The sequence below is a fragment of the Alternaria triticimaculans genome (genome assembly GCF_023758025.1).
Source record: "Alternaria triticimaculans strain BMP 0046 chromosome Unknown scaffold_5, whole genome shotgun sequence".
Lineage (NCBI taxonomy): Eukaryota > Fungi > Ascomycota > Dothideomycetes > Pleosporales > Pleosporaceae > Alternaria > Alternaria triticimaculans.
Genome location: NW_026055962.1, coordinates 1,118,741 through 1,138,934, shown reverse-complemented (window position 1 = coordinate 1,138,934; position 20,194 = coordinate 1,118,741). Strand labels below are relative to the sequence as shown.

The 20,194-nt window shown below is 54.0% G+C and overlaps 6 protein-coding genes across 6 annotated transcripts; 4 read left to right on the top strand and 2 right to left on the bottom strand.

The window, feature by feature from the left end:
- Positions 1-150: 150 nt before the first annotated feature.
- J4E78_004699 (uncharacterized protein) lies at positions 151-2,308 on the bottom strand (the record flags this gene model as incomplete). Its single annotated transcript, XM_049365327.1, has 2 exons — positions 151-2,017; positions 2,067-2,308. The coding sequence occupies 2 exons, from the start codon at positions 2,306-2,308 to the stop codon at positions 151-153; spliced, it is 2,109 nt and encodes a 702-aa protein (XP_049223128.1).
- Positions 2,309-2,594: 286 nt separating this feature from the next.
- On the top strand, positions 2,595-3,677 carry J4E78_004698 (uncharacterized protein; the record flags this gene model as incomplete). Its single annotated transcript, XM_049365326.1, has 2 exons — positions 2,595-2,775; positions 2,833-3,677. 2 exons carry the CDS (start codon positions 2,595-2,597, stop codon positions 3,675-3,677), a joined length of 1,026 nt encoding a protein of 341 aa, XP_049223127.1.
- Positions 3,678-4,980: 1,303 nt separating this feature from the next.
- J4E78_004697 (uncharacterized protein) lies at positions 4,981-6,807 on the top strand (the record flags this gene model as incomplete). The annotated part of the gene is made up of 4 exons (XM_049365325.1): positions 4,981-5,179; positions 5,245-6,239; positions 6,292-6,429; positions 6,607-6,807. The coding sequence occupies 4 exons, from the start codon at positions 4,981-4,983 to the stop codon at positions 6,805-6,807; spliced, it is 1,533 nt and encodes a 510-aa protein (XP_049223126.1).
- A 1,787-nt stretch (positions 6,808-8,594) lies between these two features.
- J4E78_004696 (uncharacterized protein) lies at positions 8,595-10,135 on the bottom strand (the record flags this gene model as incomplete). Its single annotated transcript, XM_049365324.1, has 3 exons — positions 8,595-8,686; positions 8,741-9,828; positions 9,882-10,135. The coding sequence occupies 3 exons, from the start codon at positions 10,133-10,135 to the stop codon at positions 8,595-8,597; spliced, it is 1,434 nt and encodes a 477-aa protein (XP_049223125.1).
- A 2,329-nt stretch (positions 10,136-12,464) lies between these two features.
- Positions 12,465-15,289, top strand: J4E78_004695 (uncharacterized protein; the record flags this gene model as incomplete). The annotated part of the gene is made up of 3 exons (XM_049365323.1): positions 12,465-12,644; positions 12,695-15,162; positions 15,214-15,289. The coding sequence occupies 3 exons, from the start codon at positions 12,465-12,467 to the stop codon at positions 15,287-15,289; spliced, it is 2,724 nt and encodes a 907-aa protein (XP_049223124.1).
- A 1,364-nt stretch (positions 15,290-16,653) lies between these two features.
- Positions 16,654-19,817, top strand: J4E78_004694 (uncharacterized protein; the record flags this gene model as incomplete). Its single annotated transcript, XM_049365322.1, has 4 exons — positions 16,654-17,061; positions 17,108-19,005; positions 19,055-19,561; positions 19,610-19,817. The coding sequence occupies 4 exons, from the start codon at positions 16,654-16,656 to the stop codon at positions 19,815-19,817; spliced, it is 3,021 nt and encodes a 1,006-aa protein (XP_049223123.1).
- Between the last annotated feature and the right edge of the window lie 377 nt (positions 19,818-20,194).

Here is a 20,194-nt window from a genome sequence, read left to right as displayed (position 1 = left end):
TTCACGGACCGTGCACATGCACAAAGGTCAAAAGTAGATGAAATTGGGTATATTGAAAGATGTACGATGAAGCAAGATAGAGGGTGTTACATGTTGCCGATAACCATACGAACGGTCGACCAAGCAACGACGCATACCTCGTGGTATCACTTATGCAGCCTTTACAAGCTTCGCTTCAAGTAGCTCGCCAAATGAGCCTTCCCACAAGCCCTCATCCTCGTCGTCCTCTTCCATGAGGAGAGCGTCGGCCGCGTTGTAGATGCGATTGCCTTTGCTGTCAAACTTCTTCTCCCTCTTTGGGAGATCGCGCAAAGCAATCTTGAGCTGGATCGTACCAGCGCCAGGGCCTGAGTCGCCTTCTTGCTCTACAGTAGCTGTCTTGTATCCGCTAATCTCGGGTGTAACAGTGACGGGATTCACAGTAAAGAATTTGCAGGCGATGACAGCACCAGCCTTCATGTCGGACGACGTGAGATCTGGCAGGGTGCTCATGTCTTCAGGAAGTGGTGGCAGATCAGACTGCGCAGCCATTGCAAGATCTTGACGCAGCTGGTCCTCGACGGCTGCGTTGATGGACTCAGAGTCGGGGTTCGTTGTGGGAGCATCGTCGTAGTCTAAGATGATCTTCTCTTCCTCCTCCTCCTCTTCTACTGGCGTTGCCTTCTGCTGCACGTTACTCCGCCTCTTTTGCTTCTTCTTCTTAGCTTTGTCATGCATAAGCTTGCTGGCTGGGTCCCAGTGCTGCTGAAACGGGAAGGGCGGAGCGCTGAGCTCAAAGTCCTCTTCCCAGCATTCAAACGCCGAGAGGTTGATTCGGGTTTTCCAGAAATCGGGGTTTGACCACTCTTCAGGCTCAGGTGTCGGTGCCTTCGCTTTTGTCTTCCGAACAGGCCCAGCCTGTCGCGCAAGTATCCGACCGATGGCGCGGGTGTCTGGTCGCAGTCTTCTGGAGGTAGGCTCTTTCTTCGCCGGTGGCTCTTCTTCCACTAGGGTAGTAGTGGCTCTCTCAACGACCGGAGTCGTTGGCTGTATGGCCTCGTCCGCTCGTGCCGTCGCTTCTGTGCTTTCTCCGAACCTCGCCATCAGGTCCCGTTTCCTTCGCTCCAGCTCTGTTGTGTCTTCCGCGACCTCCTCTGCCGGCTCATCTTCGTCTAATCGTTTTCTCTTGCCTTGGGATTTGGCAAAAGGTTGTGTGTGTCGAGGTTCCTCCTCATCCAGACCATACCTGCCGTCTTCGTAGGCGGCCAGGTCGCTGAACGTAGCGGTTTCGGGAAGCTTGCCCGACGCCTTGAGACTACGCAGACGATTAGCTCTTGTACGTCGCGAGTTCCTCAGCTTTGTAGCTTTGAGTCCATCTCCGGGGGGTACATGCGTTGTGGCTGCTTTGGTCTTGCGACCGTCTTTGGAAGACAAGACATCGGGCGGGGAGCTTGCGTCGCTATCGTCGGAGTCGGAGTCGGAATCGCTCGAGGTGTCTGTCTCTGAATCTGAACCTGAGGTATCTGAGGCGCTAGACGACGCGTCCGACTTTGCCTTTGCCGTTGCGTCTGCGTCTGCCTCTGAATCTGAGTCTGAGTCTGAGTCCGAGTCCGAGTCGTCTGAAGAGGACGCCTCCTGCTCTGCTTCTTCGGGTGCAAAGTCATCATCATCTTCCTCGCTGTCGTCCGAATCATCAATTTCGGGCTGCTCGAACTGCACCGACTTGACTACCCGTTTCGCTCTTGATGCTTGATTTCCCGACCCTTTGTGACCGCTCAGCGTCGCATTATCGTCGCGCGCTTCGGATGGTTCTCCATGCTCCGTTAGAAGTCCCAAAGCTTCAGTATCGTCGTCGGACTGCCCATCGTCCAGTCGGCGTCGTTTGCGCGGAGGTATGCGAACAGCAGGTCGATTAGGTTGGCGCAGGTAGGGTCGACCGAAGGGAACGCCGTCGACGAGATGTTGGCCTCCGTCTGATATTTGATCACGGCCCGTGAGGGTGCGCGCGCGCACTTCGGCAGTCATGAGTGGGCGGATGCTGGGAGGCTGTTAGCAGATGTTAGTGTAGAGATTTAGGAATCACATACGAAACATGGTCGTCTTCTTTGAGCGCATTCGTGACGGGCATAAAGTGCAGGCACTCGAAGCCGCCCACCTCGACGACATAGTGCTCCAGGCCCCAGTGCTCGGCCTCTAGCGGGATAATGTGGTTGACATCCTCGAGCAGACGCGTAATGGTGTATGCCTGCGTGCTGTTCGTCTCAGGCACGCTCCAGAGTATGTTGGCGGCAGGCAGGCCATTCCGCTGGACCGTCAGTCGAAGCCTCATGATGGCGTGTTGAAACGCATGTGTTCGCGCGTGAAATGCGATGGTCGCGAACTTTTGGAAGGAGCTAGGGCGATGACGATCCCTGCATTCGAGCCTAACCCTATTTGCTTAGCCCCTTCTCCACTTCTAGATTCACCAGCATGTCACTGCAAACAGCAGGTGTATTACCACCCGCACATGACGCAATCCTCGATTTGGATCTGAGCTATATATCACTAATCTAGGACTACAAGTTTGACATAGTCACTTGCTGTCCGTTCCAGTTCAGATTTCACAAACTGCAACGATGCCCATGATGCCCATCAGTACGCTCAAAGGTTCCTGGAAGCGTCTTCTCGACGACGAACGTCTGCGCCGATCTTCCCAAGTCCTTTCCGTTATCGACGATCATGTCTGCATCTTCGGTGGTGAAGTGAAGCCAAGGGAGCCGCTGGATGATAAAGTCGATATTGTCTCGCTCAAGTCTGGTAGTACTTCCCCTCATCGTAGTAGGCCATCAAGGTACGGCACTAACGACGCCACAGATGCAAAGCGTTTGGAAACGAAGGATGTCTCTTCGGCGCCCAGTCCCCGCGTTGGAAGTGCATCAGCTGTACTGATAGGGAAAATGTACCTTTTCTCTGGTCGGGGTGGCATCGACATGGCCCCAATAGAGGAAGATGGTGCAGTATGGTGCTTCGATCCTTCAAGCTCAGCCTGGTCCAAGATCATGCCTGCTGATTCATCTGCGCCATATCCACCAGCTCGCAGTTATCACTGCTCTACTAGTGATGGCAAAGACAACTTCTTCCTCCATGCTGGATGTCCCGCAAGTGGCCGTCTCTCAGATCTGTGGATGTTCAACATCAACGAACGTACATGGAAACAAGCCCCCGACGCTCCGGCGCCGCATCGAGGAGGAACTTCTATCGCTTACAGTGGTGGCAAGCTTTACAGGATGAATGGATTTGATGGAACCACGGAGCAGGGTGGTAGTATCGACGTCTTCGACCTTGCCAACAATACTTGGTCAACCGATACATTCAAAGCGGATGGCAACGATGGGCCTGAGGCTCGCAGTGTCTGTGTTCTTCTACCAGTCAAGCTGGCTCGAAAAGACAAGCTCCTTACACTCTTTGGTGAACATGACCCTTCATCGCTCGGTCATGCCGGTGCAGGCAAGATGTTGAAAGACGTCTGGATCTATGACATCAGCGAGAAATGGTGGACTCAACTACACCCCGAGGGCAGCGATGGTACTCCAGACCCCCGTGGTTGGTTTGATGCTGATGTGGTCAAGGCTGAGAGCGGCAACGACAGCGTCATCATCCATGGTGGGCTTGGTGAGAACAACGAGCGTCTGACCGACATGTGGCAGCTCGCCTTCTAGATATGTGCGTGATACAAAATGGATACCTTTCACTGCGTTTGCGATCACAAATTCATTTTCCGCCTTGATCTGTTAGTCGGTCATGAATTGCTCATCGTAGCAGTGATGCCCAAACGCTGAGATCGCAGCTCAATGATCATGCCAATCCGTTCTTTTACAAAATGTTGCCCTTTCTGGATCGCGTTTAACGACTCTTGTATTTCGAGCTGAGCTGATGCCCGCGATTCCAAAAGTTCGCGTGGTGGTAAATTCCGTGCTTGTGCTCACACTTGGGAAGTGGCTCTCATCTAGATAATACCAAAACATAAGAACGCAGCAATTAGACTAACATGTCAGCTTTACATGAGGTAGAATGTGCTACTGGTATAGAATCTAACTAGGTAATGTCATCGCTGCTGCGGCATGAAAGCTCAGGGTTGTGATAAGAAAACCCAGTCCGGCTCTGTAGTCGTGGAGAAGCCACCTGAGCTTTGAAATTGAAAGCTGCGCGGTCGCACCTTCCCGATAGTGCGACCGCCAAAGTAGGGATCTCAACTTGTTCGGTCCCAAATGACCCGGTGCTCACGATAGATGAGCGTTTTCCCCAAGACCTTTAACTAATCTGGTTTCTAGTCGGGATGTGGAGGAGAGTGTAGAGTACTCCCCGTGGTATCTATTCTGCTCGTCTGGGCTAATACACAAATGCTGTTACATACGATGACGCCGTGTACCTAGAATGGAGCTTTGGATACTTGTAGATACGCAACGCGAAAATTTCTTTGATGCGATCACAGTGGGCAGGATGCATGTAGCAATGGCTCAGATGGTTGGTGAGTTTGAGAACCTTGATTATCCTAATTGTTCCCCAGCTTTCTGTTGAACAGTCAGATCATATGAAAATAGAAGAATCCGTAGGCATACTTTTAGTGTTGACATGGTGGAATGGTGGTGCTTCTTCATCGGATGCAGTTCGTGTTAAGTACGCGTTTACCTCGGCTATACGCGACTTTGATGTCTGCACATCGATCCCATTCACCCAACAACGCGGTCCGCTGTATCATCTCTCAACCGCGAAATGGCCAGTATATGCCGAACGCAAATGATGTGAAGTCTCCAGAATCCCTCCAATGTTCGTACGAGCATGCTAGACTCCGCTCCACATCCCGCTCCCGCCATCCGCCCTTCTCCGCGCGTCATCGCTTCCCCGCACAGCGAACCTTCGGACGAGCCTAAACATGTAGCAAATCGCGCGAAATGCGTCGCGAAAGCTATAAGAGCACATCGCGATTAGACTGCTGTTGTATCTGTGACTGAGGTTGTCAAAATGCATTCCGAAGTCCTTGCTTTCGCAGCTGTCGTAGCAGTTGTCGCGCGCATCCTCTTTCCGTTCTTCAAAAATGTATCTTCACCATTGCGAAATGTACCTGGACCAGCCCCAACGCGATTTACAGACCTGTGGTATCTTTGGAGAGTGAGAAGAGGAGGCTTTGAACAGGACAACATTGAGCTGCATCGAAAGCATGGTGAGTTGGACCCTGCCGGCCTGTTCCTGATCTGTCCCGATACCATACTTACACTACTACCACAGGCGAAATAGTCCGCTACGGTCCGAATCGATACTCCCTCTCCTCTCCCGATGCTCAGAAAACTGTCTACGGGCACGGCGCCAAATTTCCAAAGTCTTCGTGGTACGCAACCTGGCAGAACCCGTCGCCTTCGCAGTGGTCCCTCTTCGCCGACCAAACTATACCAAGACACAGCGAGAACCGGAGGCAATATCAGAGCGCATACACAATGTCATCGCTCGTCAGCTACGAGCCGTACGTCGACGAATGCACAGACCTGTTCAGCCAGCGCCTCCAGGAGGTAGCGAGTGCGGGTGCGTATGCCGACATGGGGCATTGGCTGCAATGCTATGCCTTCGATGTTATTGGATTGATCACATACTCGAAGCGACTGGGCTTTTTGGATAGGGGTGAGGACATTCGTGGCGTGATCGCGGCTCTCGAAGATCACCTGTGGTACGCTACCTTTACGGGCATCTTCTCCTGGCTGCACAAATATCTCTTTCCCATCCGAAATTGGCTGGCTGGTCCGACAGGCACTGGGAGGGCGTATGTCATGAAGTTCACGCAAGAGCGCATTGCGGAACACGAGAAGGCGCAGACCAAAGCCATTCCTGTCGATGGCATCGAGGAAGGCAAGACGAGCATGGACTTCCTTTCCAAATTCTTCAAGAAGAATGCAGATAACCCCAAGGCGTTTACAATGTACCATCTGAGCATGGGCTGCGTGTCGAACATGGTCGCTGGTTCGGATACTACAGCAATCAGTCTCTCCGCAATCCTGTACTACCTACTCAAATTCCCGCAAACATTCGAGACTCTGCGTCAAGAGATCGACGAGCGGAAGCGCGAAGGCAGGATTGGCCACTACATCACATTCAAGGAAAGCCAGGAAATGCCGTATCTTCAAGCCGTCATGAAAGAGGCGCTGCGTATGCACCCGGCTACTGGCCTACCACTCGAGCGCGTGGTACCCGCTGGAGGAGCGAACATATGTGATCAGTTCTTTCCCGAGGGCGTAAGTTGCCGTGCATGTCAAATCGCGTTCTCTAGGCTGACTGCTTGTGTAGACTATCGTCGGAATCAACTCCTGGGTGGCTCACCGCAACACATCTGTTTTCGGCACTGACGCAGACGTGTTCCGACCTGAGCGCTGGCTCAGCTCCGATAAAGAAAAGCTTAGTCTCATGGACCGCAACTGGATGCCGGTAAGTCCTAGCACCCGAATGTCACCTTGCTCGGCTTCTGCCGACCGCTGTGTCGTCGTTTCCACAAACATAACGCCACTCGTTCACCATTGCCTCTTGCGCCATCTCAGCCAGCCTCACCAAATCCTTCATCTCTTTTCTCTCACGATGGACAGCGGCTAACAAAAGTGGCAACAGTTTGGTCTAGGCTCACGAACGTGCATCGGAAGACATATCTCGCACTTGGAAATGTCCAAGCTAATCCCCATGCTGGTGCGCGACTTTGATTTTTCGCTCGCCCCCCACCTGCAGGCTGCAGATTGGGAAACGACGAATTACTGGTTCGTCAAGCCGAGGGATTTCCAAGTCAAGGTCATGGTAAGGCGACAGGGTCTCTGATGTTGAGGAACGTATCGCAGCAGCGACGGCCCGTCGGGTAGCTGAGTACCCGGTTCTGGGTGCGACTGTGATTGTCGGTTGCTATACTTGGAATGACAGATAGAGTAGTTGAGCAATCGAGGACGAGATTGACATGGTAACGTGCAGTAGCGGAGTGGAACTGCAAGGTATCATAGGCCCGATGTGAGCTGGCAGATAACAGCCCAATCGCAAAGTAAAAAGTACTTACCCTGTTGCTGCAACTGCTAGGGCTAGCGAGCATCGCAATGCATAGACGAAGTATTGTATATTGTGAGAAGCCTTGGTGGCGCTCCGAGTTGCAATCTACACCTTCTGGAATACCGTGGCGCCCAGCCGAAGCCTCCGCGGATTGTGCCGTCCCACGTTGTCCTCAGCCCGCCTCATCATGGGTTCTGGCTTGCAGTATGCAAGGCGATGGAGCAGACAAGTTGCCACCGGTAAATCCCTCGCGTGGCTGCCTAGCAAGGCTGTTGCCGCGGTTGATGAGCGACAAGAAAAAACCTGAAAGTAGGGAGATTGGTGTTGGGGACCAGAGTGGATGATGCCTTGATTGTAAGCACACCATGATGTTGGAATATGCACGAGAGATGAGAGGGTGTTGGCTAGTCGCTGCCCCTCCTCTGCGGCATGTAGTCCAAGTAGGCAACCCCTCTTGCATCATACCTGTGATGAACCATGGGTGAATCTCGGTACCCTAGCCACGCCCCTGATCCCACGCCTGCGGACTTGGAAGTTCGGAAAAGCAAACAAAACCTCCTGCGGTGACTGAAACGGCCAACCCCAGAAGGTCCCAAAAAAGTAAACACCCTCCCAGTTGCCAACTGAACTGGGTACCAGGCCCGCCAACTGTGGGACAAGTGGGACGAGACAATCAAAATCGGGATGATGCGGCGCAGTTCGTGCGCTCCCGTGTACAGATAAGCGGAAGCGCCTCCGCCGGTGAGCCCCTGCAGCAACTTAAACAGGTGGGAGTCGTGCTCGTGCCCAAGGCCTCTGATTCGCCAGCATTAGCGTTGCGACTACTGCATTTGGATTAGGAGACTGAGTCGCAGTCTAAGTCGTGTGGAGATTAGTGCGTATGTTCAACAGAAAGTTTATCGCGCTTTGGCATCGACACCGTACGTGCTTTTCTCAGGGGTGCGATGCATAGCTGCGCAAAGGCGAGAACGGGCGGTGGACATGGAGATGCGCGGGGGTGCATTGTTTGCGTGTTCGCTGGGTCAGGGAAGGAAGGTGAGACACGAGTGCTGACGCGACATGCAAGTGATGGACGCGAAGCTGCGAGTGTCTTCGATGCGAGGCTGGAGTGGATGCTTCGCAAGGCTTGTGGGACCATGATTGCGGATACGAGATGCGTCGTACATACGGCGATTATGCACGACGGTGAATTCGTTTATGTCGTGTCGCTGGAGGCCTGTCGCTAGGCTGTCAACTTCCGCTGCACGTAAGCTGCATGGGAATGGTGTGATTGCATAGAAGCGATTGGTGAGAAAAAAATCTATTAGATACTACAGTATTGTTTTGTCCTTATCTGTAAAATGTTCGATGCGGACGTTAGATGCCCAAGACGCCTCGGCGCCTCTACCATGCCAGGGAGGAAAAGAAATGGGAAACGTTCATCTAATGTGCCCTTGTGCCCTGACTGACGTTGTGAAAAAGAAATGTGATACGTCCGTGATCGTGAACCCGGTTTATAGTGTGAAGTGGACCCGTGGGGTTATCGGATAGAAAAAGGAAGGAGCGTTCGGCAGTCAGACGCTGGTGGTCTAGCACTTGCCGGCCTGCCACATCTTGACAGACTTGACAGTCATGCCGCGCTCGGTGCCCTCGCCCCAGGTTGGGAGCCAGTCATCCTTGGCTATTGGAGAGTTAGTATAGTGATCATAGTGTTGCGAAGTGGGTGTGAACATACCATTCCAGAAGTCGCGGACAGCAAAGTCACTGCCATCAACCCAGGGCTTGTTACCCTCGCCATCAAAGAACCATCCGTTTTGCGCACCGACGGCGACGTTGAGAATGAGGTAGAACTTCTCGTCGAAAGGCGCGTTCTTACCGCCCTGCTTCCAGGGGTCCTCGAAGAGAGTACCGTTGCTGGTGGTCAGACCGTTGAAGCCACCCTTGTTCCACAGCTTGTTCTTCTCATTGAACTTGAAGTACATGACCTGCTTGAGACGGCTGTCGAGGTACAGCATGAGGTAGTTCTCAGTCCATTCCATACCGAATGTGTGCCAGCTGGAAGCGAAGTCTGTGCGGCGGAAGAAGGCAGTACCGTGGGTGTTGATGTAGCCGTCGTGCTTGTAGTCGGGACCCCAGTGAAGCGTAGAAGAAACGAAGTCACGACCCTCAGGGTACTTGTACGAGTTACCGCGGAACTCAGCAATGTCGATTTCTCCACTGCGAGGCCATTCACCGTACTTGTCCTCTTCGGGCATCATCCAGATGGCGGGCCAGAGCCAGTCACCCTTGGCTGTCTTTGCCACAACCTCGACGCGGCCGTACTTGATCGACTTCTTGCCCTTGGTGGTCATGCGTGCGGATCGAACAGGAGGAATGATAGTTCCAGTGGTCGAGTTGGAGCGGATACCGCAAGACTTGTAGTCGCTGGATGTGCAAGAGCCGTCACCGTCTGCCTTGGTGATGTTCAGTGTGTAGCCATTGACAATCTGCTCCTCGGTAATACTGGTCGATTCGGTGGTGAGGGTTGGGACAATGTGAAGACCTTCTGCGTCGACGAAGCTGTTCTTGGGGTCGTTGGTAGTCCAGTCAAACTCTCCGTTTCCGTAGCCGCCAGTCTGGATCTCGTAGCCCCAGTTGGCGGGGTCGATCTTCTCGAAGTTGTCTTCCATGATAAGACATTGCTCAGGTATCTGGGCCTCTTGCACACCAGTGTACATGATGTATCCACTGACACAGAAGCCGATGATGATGAAGCCAAGGGTGATCCAGTTGCCGACCTTGGTCTTCTTCATCCTTGGGTCGTCGACCCATGGCTGCTCACGCCTAACATGGATATTAGATCAAAGTTGACAGCGGGTGGAATGGGTACTACATACTCGCCCCGTAGCCTGTAGCTTCTGAAGGGTCGCGGTTGTTTCCGTATCTCGGAAGCGCTGATCTGGCTCCCATATATAGGACCGAATGACAGGTTGGAAGGGTTTCTGGGAATGTATGCTCCCTGGTTTGAGGACTCGGGACGCATCCTTTGTGACATGCCGGCAGGAAGGTCTGGGACATCTTGGGAGTGGGCCTGAGGCGGTGCGTCCTCCTCAGGGCTGGCCTTCTTGTTGCGCTTGAAGAAGGAAGGCATTGTCGTACTGTAGAATGAAAGTATCAAAAGCGGAATCGAAATGCCAAAGTATTAGCGATGGGCAAGGTAGTTTATTGCCGTATGCGACCTCGTCTAAGGAGATTAGAAGAATACACAAAACGACGCAGGGGACGTTGTTGGGAGCTGAAGTATCGATACCACAAGCCGAGCGAGCGCCGCGCTGAGTATGCGGCACCGATAAATCGATAGTAGCCTCAAGCGGCGTCGGAAAGAGCGAGGTTCACGGATTCCAAAAGCCTAGATTTAGAACATTCAACAGGCTCTAGGCGTATCTGCCGTTCTCGACGTGATGGCTTCTGCAAGTGCAAGGGGCGGGCAGTGCCCATGGCAGTTTCATCCCAGTCGCTTGTTACGGTCTTGGAAATAGTGCACAGTAGCGTGGCTGTTTCTAGCGTTCGTTTAGACGCAGGTACGTCAGGAAAGATGAGATAGGCGCAGAACTAGTGTGACAGCCTTGCAGTCAACGTGCCAGGGGGTAAAGCCACACACCGCTAAGGATACGGAAGGATTTGACCGGCCGGTGCTAGGCTTGTGCTTGAGGCTTGACGTTGGAGAGTTGACTTGGATCTCGGGCGCCACGGCACATCAATCCATGGTTCATGTTTTGTCTAGCGCCCGGTCGATCGCTTTTCAAAACCCGCGCGATCTACACTTGGGTTTTCCACGCTTGTACCCAGAAAAGTGTGGACCTGTAGATACGCCTCCGTAGCCCTTGATGCAGCCGTCTATGCATTGGCGGGTCAGCCTAGACGCGGCTTGCCAGTATGCAAGCTTCTGATGTTGTATTCTCCCCTCCGTATCTGCACGTTGGTGGCTAAATCCTGCACCTCGGCTTGCTGACCAGAAGCTGTTGATTGACTTATCGGCGAGCCGGCTAAACGCACTAACCACGACGGGTGTCGCATATCCAGTAGCTCCGCTGCTGCAATCGAACTCTGTTGACTAGCAATTGTGCTGACTCGAATTAACCCAGCTGAGCATCGCGTCATGCAAAGTTAAAGAGTTGAGGCAGAAAATCTGTGACGTGTGGCTGATGGTGGCGAGCTGCTTTGTGTGTTGTTCGATATGTAGACGGGGGTACAGGATCAATAGAGGCGGAACAAAGTCCTAATCTTAACCACGGGAGAGTCAGCAAGGGTGCTTATCAAGGGCAACATGCAGTAAGCTGCGCATTGATCATTGGCTTGTTTGCGACGTGGGATTCATCCGCTCCCGGAACGTGGGCATCCTGTAAAAGCAATTTGCAGGGTCTTGTCCCCCTTCTGAGGATGTGTACCGCTCGCCCAGAGGTTGTCGGGATGGCGCACGCGTGGGCCAGGACCTCATCTTGGCTTGCAGGACGTCACTGTATTTGCGGCGTAGGGTGCCGGCAAGACTGAGCGGCCCAGCGCTCCAGATGCCCGGTTCGGCGCTGAGCTAGGCGGCCAGCTGTCTCCACTTCCGACCTGACTCTTAATCGCAACGTAGGAGGCTGGCTGGACAGGTCCGCTACGTGACGCCGAGGAGCTGACCGAACGTCGAGAAAAGTAAATTCTCCTCCGGCGGAACGTCAAAAAGTGGTGGCGCACGCCCAGTATAGCAGCCGCTAGGCTAAACCGTTCCACTTAGCTCAGGCACAAGCGTGGGCGTGCAAGGTACCCGAATGCGACAAACAATTGCACATCCCCTTTTGCTTCAGATCTCGATGATGACCCATAGCTTGATGGTGTTGCACCGGCGAAACATATGTTCGTCGATGCTAGTAAGGGAGCCACTGTCCCAACATTGAGGACCACCATGGCCCAGCTGACGGGAGAGCGACCGGGGCGTGCGCTGGCGAAATAATCGATAGATGGAAGGATTGCTAGGTGCAGTTGGCGGTCTGCGCTGCCGCCGATTCTGGATGGTGGTGAATGCGAGATAGCGTTTGTGACAGACGCAGTGACCTTAATCGGGACATTCGCGTAGCAGGTCTTCTTGAGACTCGAACGTGCTAGACAAGGGGTCTGCCGAACATTCGATAGTGTGTAGCATGAGTGTATCTTTGACCTAGTCGCTAAGGATTGTGGCGGGGCCCTGTTTCGCGTAGTCGGAGAGAATTGTGTAGACACTACCAACTGTGCCGCGTTGATAACCTCTGCTCGTCGACCGCTTCCGTTCTCTTTCCAGTCTCTACACACTCGCGCTTTACTGATCTTCGCAGGGCTCCTTGCCCATTCTCTCGTTTCTTGGCTCCGACCACAGCACCTGTCTTTAACAGACTCGTCTGCTCCTTACAATCGCTTACTACCCCTACCACTCCTCTTAATTCTTTTGACATCCCCTCGGCATGTCTTCCGCCACGCCTTCCCACGATGGGGACAGGCCCTTCATCCCCTCCAGCAGGCAATCGTTCAGTGGCAGTGTCAATGACTCCTCCCGCTACTCCGTACCCCAGACACCGACGAGTCGTCCGGCCCTGTCGCGGCCGTTGACCATGAAGATCGACGAAGACTCAAGATACCGTGCCGTAAGTACAAACAACCTCAAGATTGCATAACAATGTCTCACACCACCTAGATCATCAAGCACCTTTACGCTAAGGCATGCTCCATGCGATGGATGACATCCAGTGCCCTGACACCTGGCTCCTGCGAAGGTGTCCTGATCCGAAAGGGTCAAAGAGAATACGTCACAGAACCCGTCGCGGCCAACAAGGACCTTCTCTCGGCAGTAAAGAGGATCAACCCTGGTGTCGCCCTCACCATGAGCACCGATGGTACCCAGGCCATCTTTGATGTTCTCGAGCCCTTTGAGACGGAGTTGATGTTCCAGAACGGCTCCCAGATCCAGATCTTCGAGTCAATGGCAGAGGTCGCTACCTCGAGTACCATCCGCAAGTTCCAATACGCAGCTCTTATCCGCCAGGAGAGGCTCCTCCTTGTATGGCACGATGACCTCGGTGCGATCCTTTCCCAGGCGATGGAGATCGAATCAAGGATCCTGGCCTTGGTTTGGGGTACATCAAAGAACCCCTTCAGTGGTTTCGACAGCGCCATCCAGTCCAGTGCCAACTCCACCCTTGGAGGATCAACCGTCGACTTCGCTATCGACAGCAAGAAGGACGATGTTGAGGTCAACGCTGAGGAGGTTGATGGTGACCTCGAGAAGGCCGAAGGTCCTAAGGAGTCGCTCGCACGTCCTCTCATCTTCACAAGTTCCATCTTCGTCGGTCTTGCCATGGTTTTGATCATCGTCCTCGTCATCGGTCTCGGAAACAAGGCCATCATTCTCCAGACTATGACCGATCACTTCTACCCCCGTATCCTTCTCGTCCTAACCGAGCCACTGTGGATCGCCCTTGGTCTCTTCTTCGTCGTTGTCGTCCTGGGTAACATCTTCGAGGTGTTCGGACCCGTCACTGGTGTCAAGTCTAACAGCCGCTTCCACTCCGCCGTCAAGCCCAACCTTGCCCAGGCACGCGCCACGGGATTCACGCCGTCGACCATCACCATCCAGATGCCCATCTACACTGAGTCCCTTGAGGGTGTCGTCAAGCCCACCGTCGCCAGTTTGCAAGCCGCCATCTCCTACTACGAGTCCCGTGGTGGAACTGCACGCATCTTCATCAACGATGATGGTATGGCCGTCCGATCGGCTGAGGATAACGAGAAGTTCCTGCGATTCTACGAGAACAACAACATTGGATGGGTCTCGCGCCCCAAGCACAACCACGAAGGCTTCGTTCGCCGCGGAAAGTTCAAGAAGGCCTCGAACATGAACTTCGCTCTCAACACCTCCAACAAGGTCGAGGATGTACTTCAAAGCATGGTCGACAACCGTTTCGACAAGGCTGATGGTGATGCTTCGATCTCCGAGGAGGAGGAGCTCGCCCTCTATCACGAGGCTCTCGAACAGGTTCTCACCGCGGACCCCCGCGCGAAGGCTGGCGGTAACATCCGTATGGGTGAAATCATTCTCATTGTCGACTCCGATACCATCGTTCCTGAAGACTGCCTCATGTACGGTGCAGCCGAAATGTACCTGTCGCCCGAAGTCGCCATTGTTCAGCACGCTACTGGTGTCATGCAAGTCTCTTGGGATTACTTCGAGAACGGTATCACCTATTTCACTAACCTTGTCTACACCGCCATTCGCTTCTCAGTTGGTAGCGGTGAAGTCGCACCCTTCGTCGGTCACAACGCTTTCTTGCGATGGCAAGCTGTCCAGTCCGTCGGCAACCCTCCGGAAGATGACGGCTACGTCTGCTTCTGGTCCGAGAGCCACGTGTCCGAGGATTTCGATATCGCGCTTCGTCTCCAGATCAAGGGTAACATTGTCCGCTTGGCCAGTTACCACGGTCGTGGTTTCAAGGAGGGTGTGTCTCTTTCCATCTTCGACGAGTTGGACCGATGGGAGAAGTACGCGTACGGTTGCAACGAACTGGTCTTCAACCCTGTGCACACCTGGTTGTGGAAGTCCCCCTTCACCAAGCTCTTCCGCACCTTCATCTTCTCCAACATCCAGCTGTCGTCCAAGATCTCCATCTGCGGTTACATCTTCTCCTACTACGCTCTCGGATCGGCCGTTCCCCTCGGTTGCCTCAACTACTTCCTGGTCGGATGGCTCAACGGTGATCTCGACAAGTACTATGTCGAATCGTGGAAGATCTTCATCGTCCTGCTCATCGTGTTCAACGGAATGTCCAACGTCTGCTTCGCCATCATGCGCTACCGTATCGGTGAGGCCAGTCTACTGGGTGCCTTCTTCGAGAACCTCAAGTGGATGCCCTTCTTCATGATCTTCTTCGGTGGTGTCTCGTTCCACATCCTCCTCGCCATTTGCTCGCACATGTTCTGTATCGACATGAGCTGGGGTGCCACAGCCAAGGAAAAGGACAACTCCAACTTCTTCGCCGAGCTGCCCAAGATCTGGAAGCGCTTCAAGTGGATGTACATGATCATGATCCTCATGATCGGAGGTATGATCTACCTCGGATGCTTCGCTCCCCACGGCTGGGAGATTACCGGTCTGACTGCCGTTCTGCCGTAAGTACCCTCCTACTCTCATATCATTGACATCTCGCTAACAATACCTAGTTGGGCCGTAACGGTTATCATGCACTGCCTGTTGCCCATCGTACTGAACCCGTCATTGACGGTGTTCAACTACTAGTTGGGTCATGACTGGATGTATTTTCTTTTGTTCGATTCACCTGTTGCGGCGTTGGGAATTGGAAGCCAGTTGGCACCATGGATCGGGATACATAGAGCGGGTCATCGCATCATGGAGGGCACCATTCCCTTGTCGGCGTTGGTTCTAGAGTTGTATGACCTACTTTACAGGTTAATTTCTAATCTCGTTACAAAAATGACAGTTCTTCCACCTACACATGCTCACCGCTTGATGACTATGCCCCCAGCGATATGCATGGGGGAGTCGCATTGGTTCCGCATGATTTCGCCGAGTTGAGGTCGTGTGAGAGGCGATGGCGATGAGATGGAAGGAGTTGCGGAGGTGTGGTGTTACCTGGGGGCGTGATGGCAGCTGTGTGCTCTTCATACGGCAGTCGCGGGCGGGCTGGCGGTGGAAAGCGTAACACGGCGCAACTTGGACCGCGCACCAGGCCATCAAGCCACAACTCACTACCGTCACCACATGGCCATTCCTAGCCATTCACAACACCACATAACCGAACAGATTTCAGCCCATCGCGAAACCCCAATCAGCATGAAGTCGATCGTCTCGACACAGCTGCGCTCTGACCAGGGTTCCCGTCGCGGCTTGCGCTTTCCTACCTGGCCAGTTGAGGCAGCACCATTCAGATGATAGCCCATCACACCTCGCCATGGATCTAGATGCTACGGTCGGCGTGCACATCGACGATATGTGCAGTCTCTTCAGCGACGGCGTTTTCTGCCGCGCCCGTCTCAGCGCACTTCGTTGAGAGTGGGAGAACTTTGCATGCAGCAATGCGAAAACATCTGAAGGGACATCCGCATAATGCGACTATGGTATTGAACAGCTAGTAAACAAGCCGATGCATACATCGGTACGGGGTATACATTATGAGTTGTGGAGATGGCGGTTCTGTAGAGATCTACCTCATGCGACACAGATTCTATCATGGCCTGGTGCGCTTACTAGGTAGCCGCCTGGGGCTACATGCCAGCTGAGGATGCACGGCAATTTCATGCAGTAGGAAGCGGACATCCAATGACACGCGTAACTGTGGTATCGCGCACGTCAGGGCAAGGGCGAGGTTTGCGCGAAACGAGGGATACGCGTGTTTGACGGGTGTAAGAGGTAGTTTGGTCGAACAGCGCTCGCTGGCGATCTGTTGGGCGTGTGGGTGGGCTGTGGCCCCTCTACGTCAGCTGTGGTGGGGTAAGCTCAAGCAAGACCAGCCACTGAAACATGCCACTAGCAACATTCACATAGACACCGGTGTACACAACGCACCCCTCTCTCCTCGACCTACAATCTCTTCCTAGACTCTTCCGTGCATATCAACAAGAGTATACGAAATCACGAGCACGATGCCGCAAATCAGCGACATCTGGCTGCCATGCCTAATCGTAATGGTGTTGTGGGCGCGCCCCACGGCAGCTTTCGGTGCGGGCAACATTGCAAGCCTGAGCGCCATTGAGGGACAGAACTGGCGCCATGGAGATATCGAGGATACCCTACTCACCCTGCTTATCAGCGGCCAGACGGGCAAGAAGTTCAGCAAGATGGATGTCAAGCGTGTCTACTTTGGCAACTGGCTACGCGACTACTCCCAGGCCGTCGATGTCGGCACTGTCAAGATGGTCTCTGCAGAGGCTATCCGCATTCTCCTCTGGGTGCTCGGCTTCATGAGCTTCGGCTACGGAACCAAGGAGTTCGAGGTCACCCGCGATCGCCTTGGTTGCTACAGACCTGAAGAGCACATTGACAATCCCAAGGTCAGTACACCGCTTTATTGCCCAATGCCTGATACTGACTATTCAGGACTACGCCGACAACCTCGATGCCCGCGACTACGACCGCCGCCTGCGAGGCCCCGTTGACGAGAGACGCGAGCTCAGCGTCGACGAGCGAACCGGCCTGAAGAACTACATCGCTTCCGAAGACTTGGGTATTACAACATCGGCTGGCATGGTCCGTGACCTGCTTCGGCGTTGCATCGACCTGGGACGTCGCTCACGAGGAAAGGGTCCCGACTTCTACGAAGCCTTGAGGCTGCTTGGTACTGCGACCCACTGTCTAGAAGACTACTCTGCCCACTCCAACTATGTCGAGCTTGCCTTGATTGAACTCGACGAAGACAACCGGGGCATTTTCCCCCACGTCGGAAGGAACGCCCTGTTCGATGTCCGCGCCGCTGGAAAGCAGGTATACCCCATCATCACAGGCACATTCGGTGGCGTCGACTTTTTGCACTCGGTCTGCGGTGAGATTACCGACAAGGCTACACAGTCCGAGCTGCAGGAACTTGAAGGCGCAATTGCCAATGCCGACAGGAACGAGAACAAGAGCAAGATCCAAGAGCTCCTTGCTAAGCTCCCAGACGGCATCTTTGGTGGCAAAGACGAAGCTGGTAAGGCCGAGGAGCTTGCCGACAACTCCAACGCTGCTGCGATGGGCAACATCCAGATCACCCCTAAGGAGCCTGAGGCATTTACTGAGCAGATTGGAGAGCTAGTCAAGCAGATCTACCCCATCATGGAGTTCCACGATGAAATCATGCAGTCCATCACCGAATTCATTGAGAAGATCCCAATTCTGCCAGATCTGATCGAGGAGGTCCAGAGCCAGGTCACTATCTTCGTCTTCAGTCTTCTTGCTCCCTACGTTCTGCCCATTCTTAGCCAAGTCAAGTCTGAGCTTGAGACGGGATCCAGCGAAGTCATTGCAAGCTCTCGTGAGAAGCAACACATCGTCTTCAATGACGATGACTGTACCGACCCGACCCACAGCATGCTTTCCAAGGACCATTTCTCCAACGTGCTCAACGAGCCTGCTGGTCGCGTAGCATCTGCCGTGCTGAGCTGGGCTGTTCCGCAAGTCGTCCAGTGCTGGGACGGTGAGGCCGACCCTGAGGAAACCATTGACCGCATCATCAAGGGCGTGTTCCACCACCCTGCGGTTGCTGCGGCAGAGAGAAACCATGGAGGACGGGGTGATCGCGGGGTCCAGGAATGCCACCAAATCATGTTTGACACAGTTGGAAAGTGGTGGAGCTCCAAGGACAGGCGCGCACAGGAGGAGTTCCGTGATCAGCTCAGTCGGGACGGCGTACAGAATCTCCGCAACCACAAGGAGAACGTGCACGACAAGGGCCATGGTTGTGGCAAACCTCTGGGTATGGCCAACAACTTTGGCTCTTCCGGCGGACAAGGTGGTGTCAACCCACAGATCCAGCAGGCCTCTGACCATGTTGGCAAGCTCGCAGGCGAAGCCGTTGGTGGTGGCGCCCTAGGCGGCCTTGTCGGTGGTCTTGTTGGCGGCATCGGTGGCTCTCTGCTTGGTGACGCTTTTGGTGGAAAGGAAAAGAAGAGCCACAAGGAGGAGAGCTACGGTCAAGACGGCTCTTACACTCAGTCCTACTCGGAAACTGGTCATCACCAGGCATCTTCGTATGGCGACAACGATCGCTATGGCCGCGCCGAGTACGAGCAGACACAATACCCGAGTGGTGGGCGTCGCGAGGAATACTCTCGTCAGGAACGGGACGACCGTGGCGGATCCTACAGCTACGAACAGCGTGTCGAGACTTCGAGCTACAGCAACACCGGTGGATATGAGCGTCGCGAGGAGCGTCGCGTCCAGCATGGCGATCAATGGCGCTCTGAAGAGACACGCGAAGGGATCGATCGGTCTGGAGAATACTACTCCGAGGAGAGAGAGTAAGCGAAATCCTCAATTCATGACGATGATAGGCTAACAATTGTGCAGACGACGTGGTAAGTCCAAGAAACACTCCGATGACGACGATTCGAACGATTCGGGCGGCGAAGATTCATACGAGAAGCGGATGAAGAAGGAGCGCAAGAAGCGTGAGAAGGAGGAGAAGAAGCGCAATAAGCACAAGAAACACGGCAGTGGCGATGACGATTCGGACGATGCTGACAAGCGTCGATCAGGATCTGGTGAACATAGGCGTCGCTCTCGCTCCCGTGAGCATGAACACCGTCGCAAGAAGAGCGGCAGCCGCTCGCCCCAACGCCAGTCCGGAGGATACTCGCAAGGCTACGGCCAAGAGCAGCGCTACGGCGAGCAGTCAGGCTACGGTCGTGAAGAGCCATCCAGGTATGGACGCCAGGAGTACGTCGGAGACGCTGGAGGCTACGGCCGTCAGCAACCGCAGTATGGTGCTGACTCTTATAGCACTGGCGGATACGGTCGCCAAGAGGAGTCTGGATATGGCCGTCGCCAGGAAGAGTCGAGCTACGGTCGTCAAGAGTACGTTGGCGAATCTTCTCACTGGGGCTATGGTACTAACCCTTACAGATCCAGCGGATACGGTCGTTCGGAGGGCCTGGAATACGGTGGTGAGCGTCCGGATCAATCTTACGGCGCTTCTGGTGTTCCCGGTGGTTTCGGTGAAGAGACTCAAGGCTATGGCCGCCGCCGTGACGATGAAGACGAATATGGCCAGCGAAGGCAGGAGTATGGCTCCGGTGGTTATGGTGAGGAGGGGTATGGAAGGCGTTACTAGACATGACGTCTTTTCCGCGGGGACTTAACGTGGCTTGGGGCTGCTGGGCCGTGTCCGGAGCACCATGATGACTATGCTGTAGTACCTGCATGAACCGCTCAACTCAGTAGATAGACTCACCAATCTGAACATCATCGTGGCTGACATCACCAATACGCTTAGTTATACAGTGACTTTTATAGGGAACTGTTTGATTACGCGCTTGAACTATGCTATCCTCGTAAAGAGTTAACGGGCCTCCTTATGGATGGCAACTGGAATGCAGATCGTGATATGCGCAAATGGGCTTTGCACCCTGCAACAGTACATGCGTTATAACCTTCAAGAGTATCTAGCAGCCCAGATGTTGGTACCGGGGAGGAGGAAGCAGCATTCCA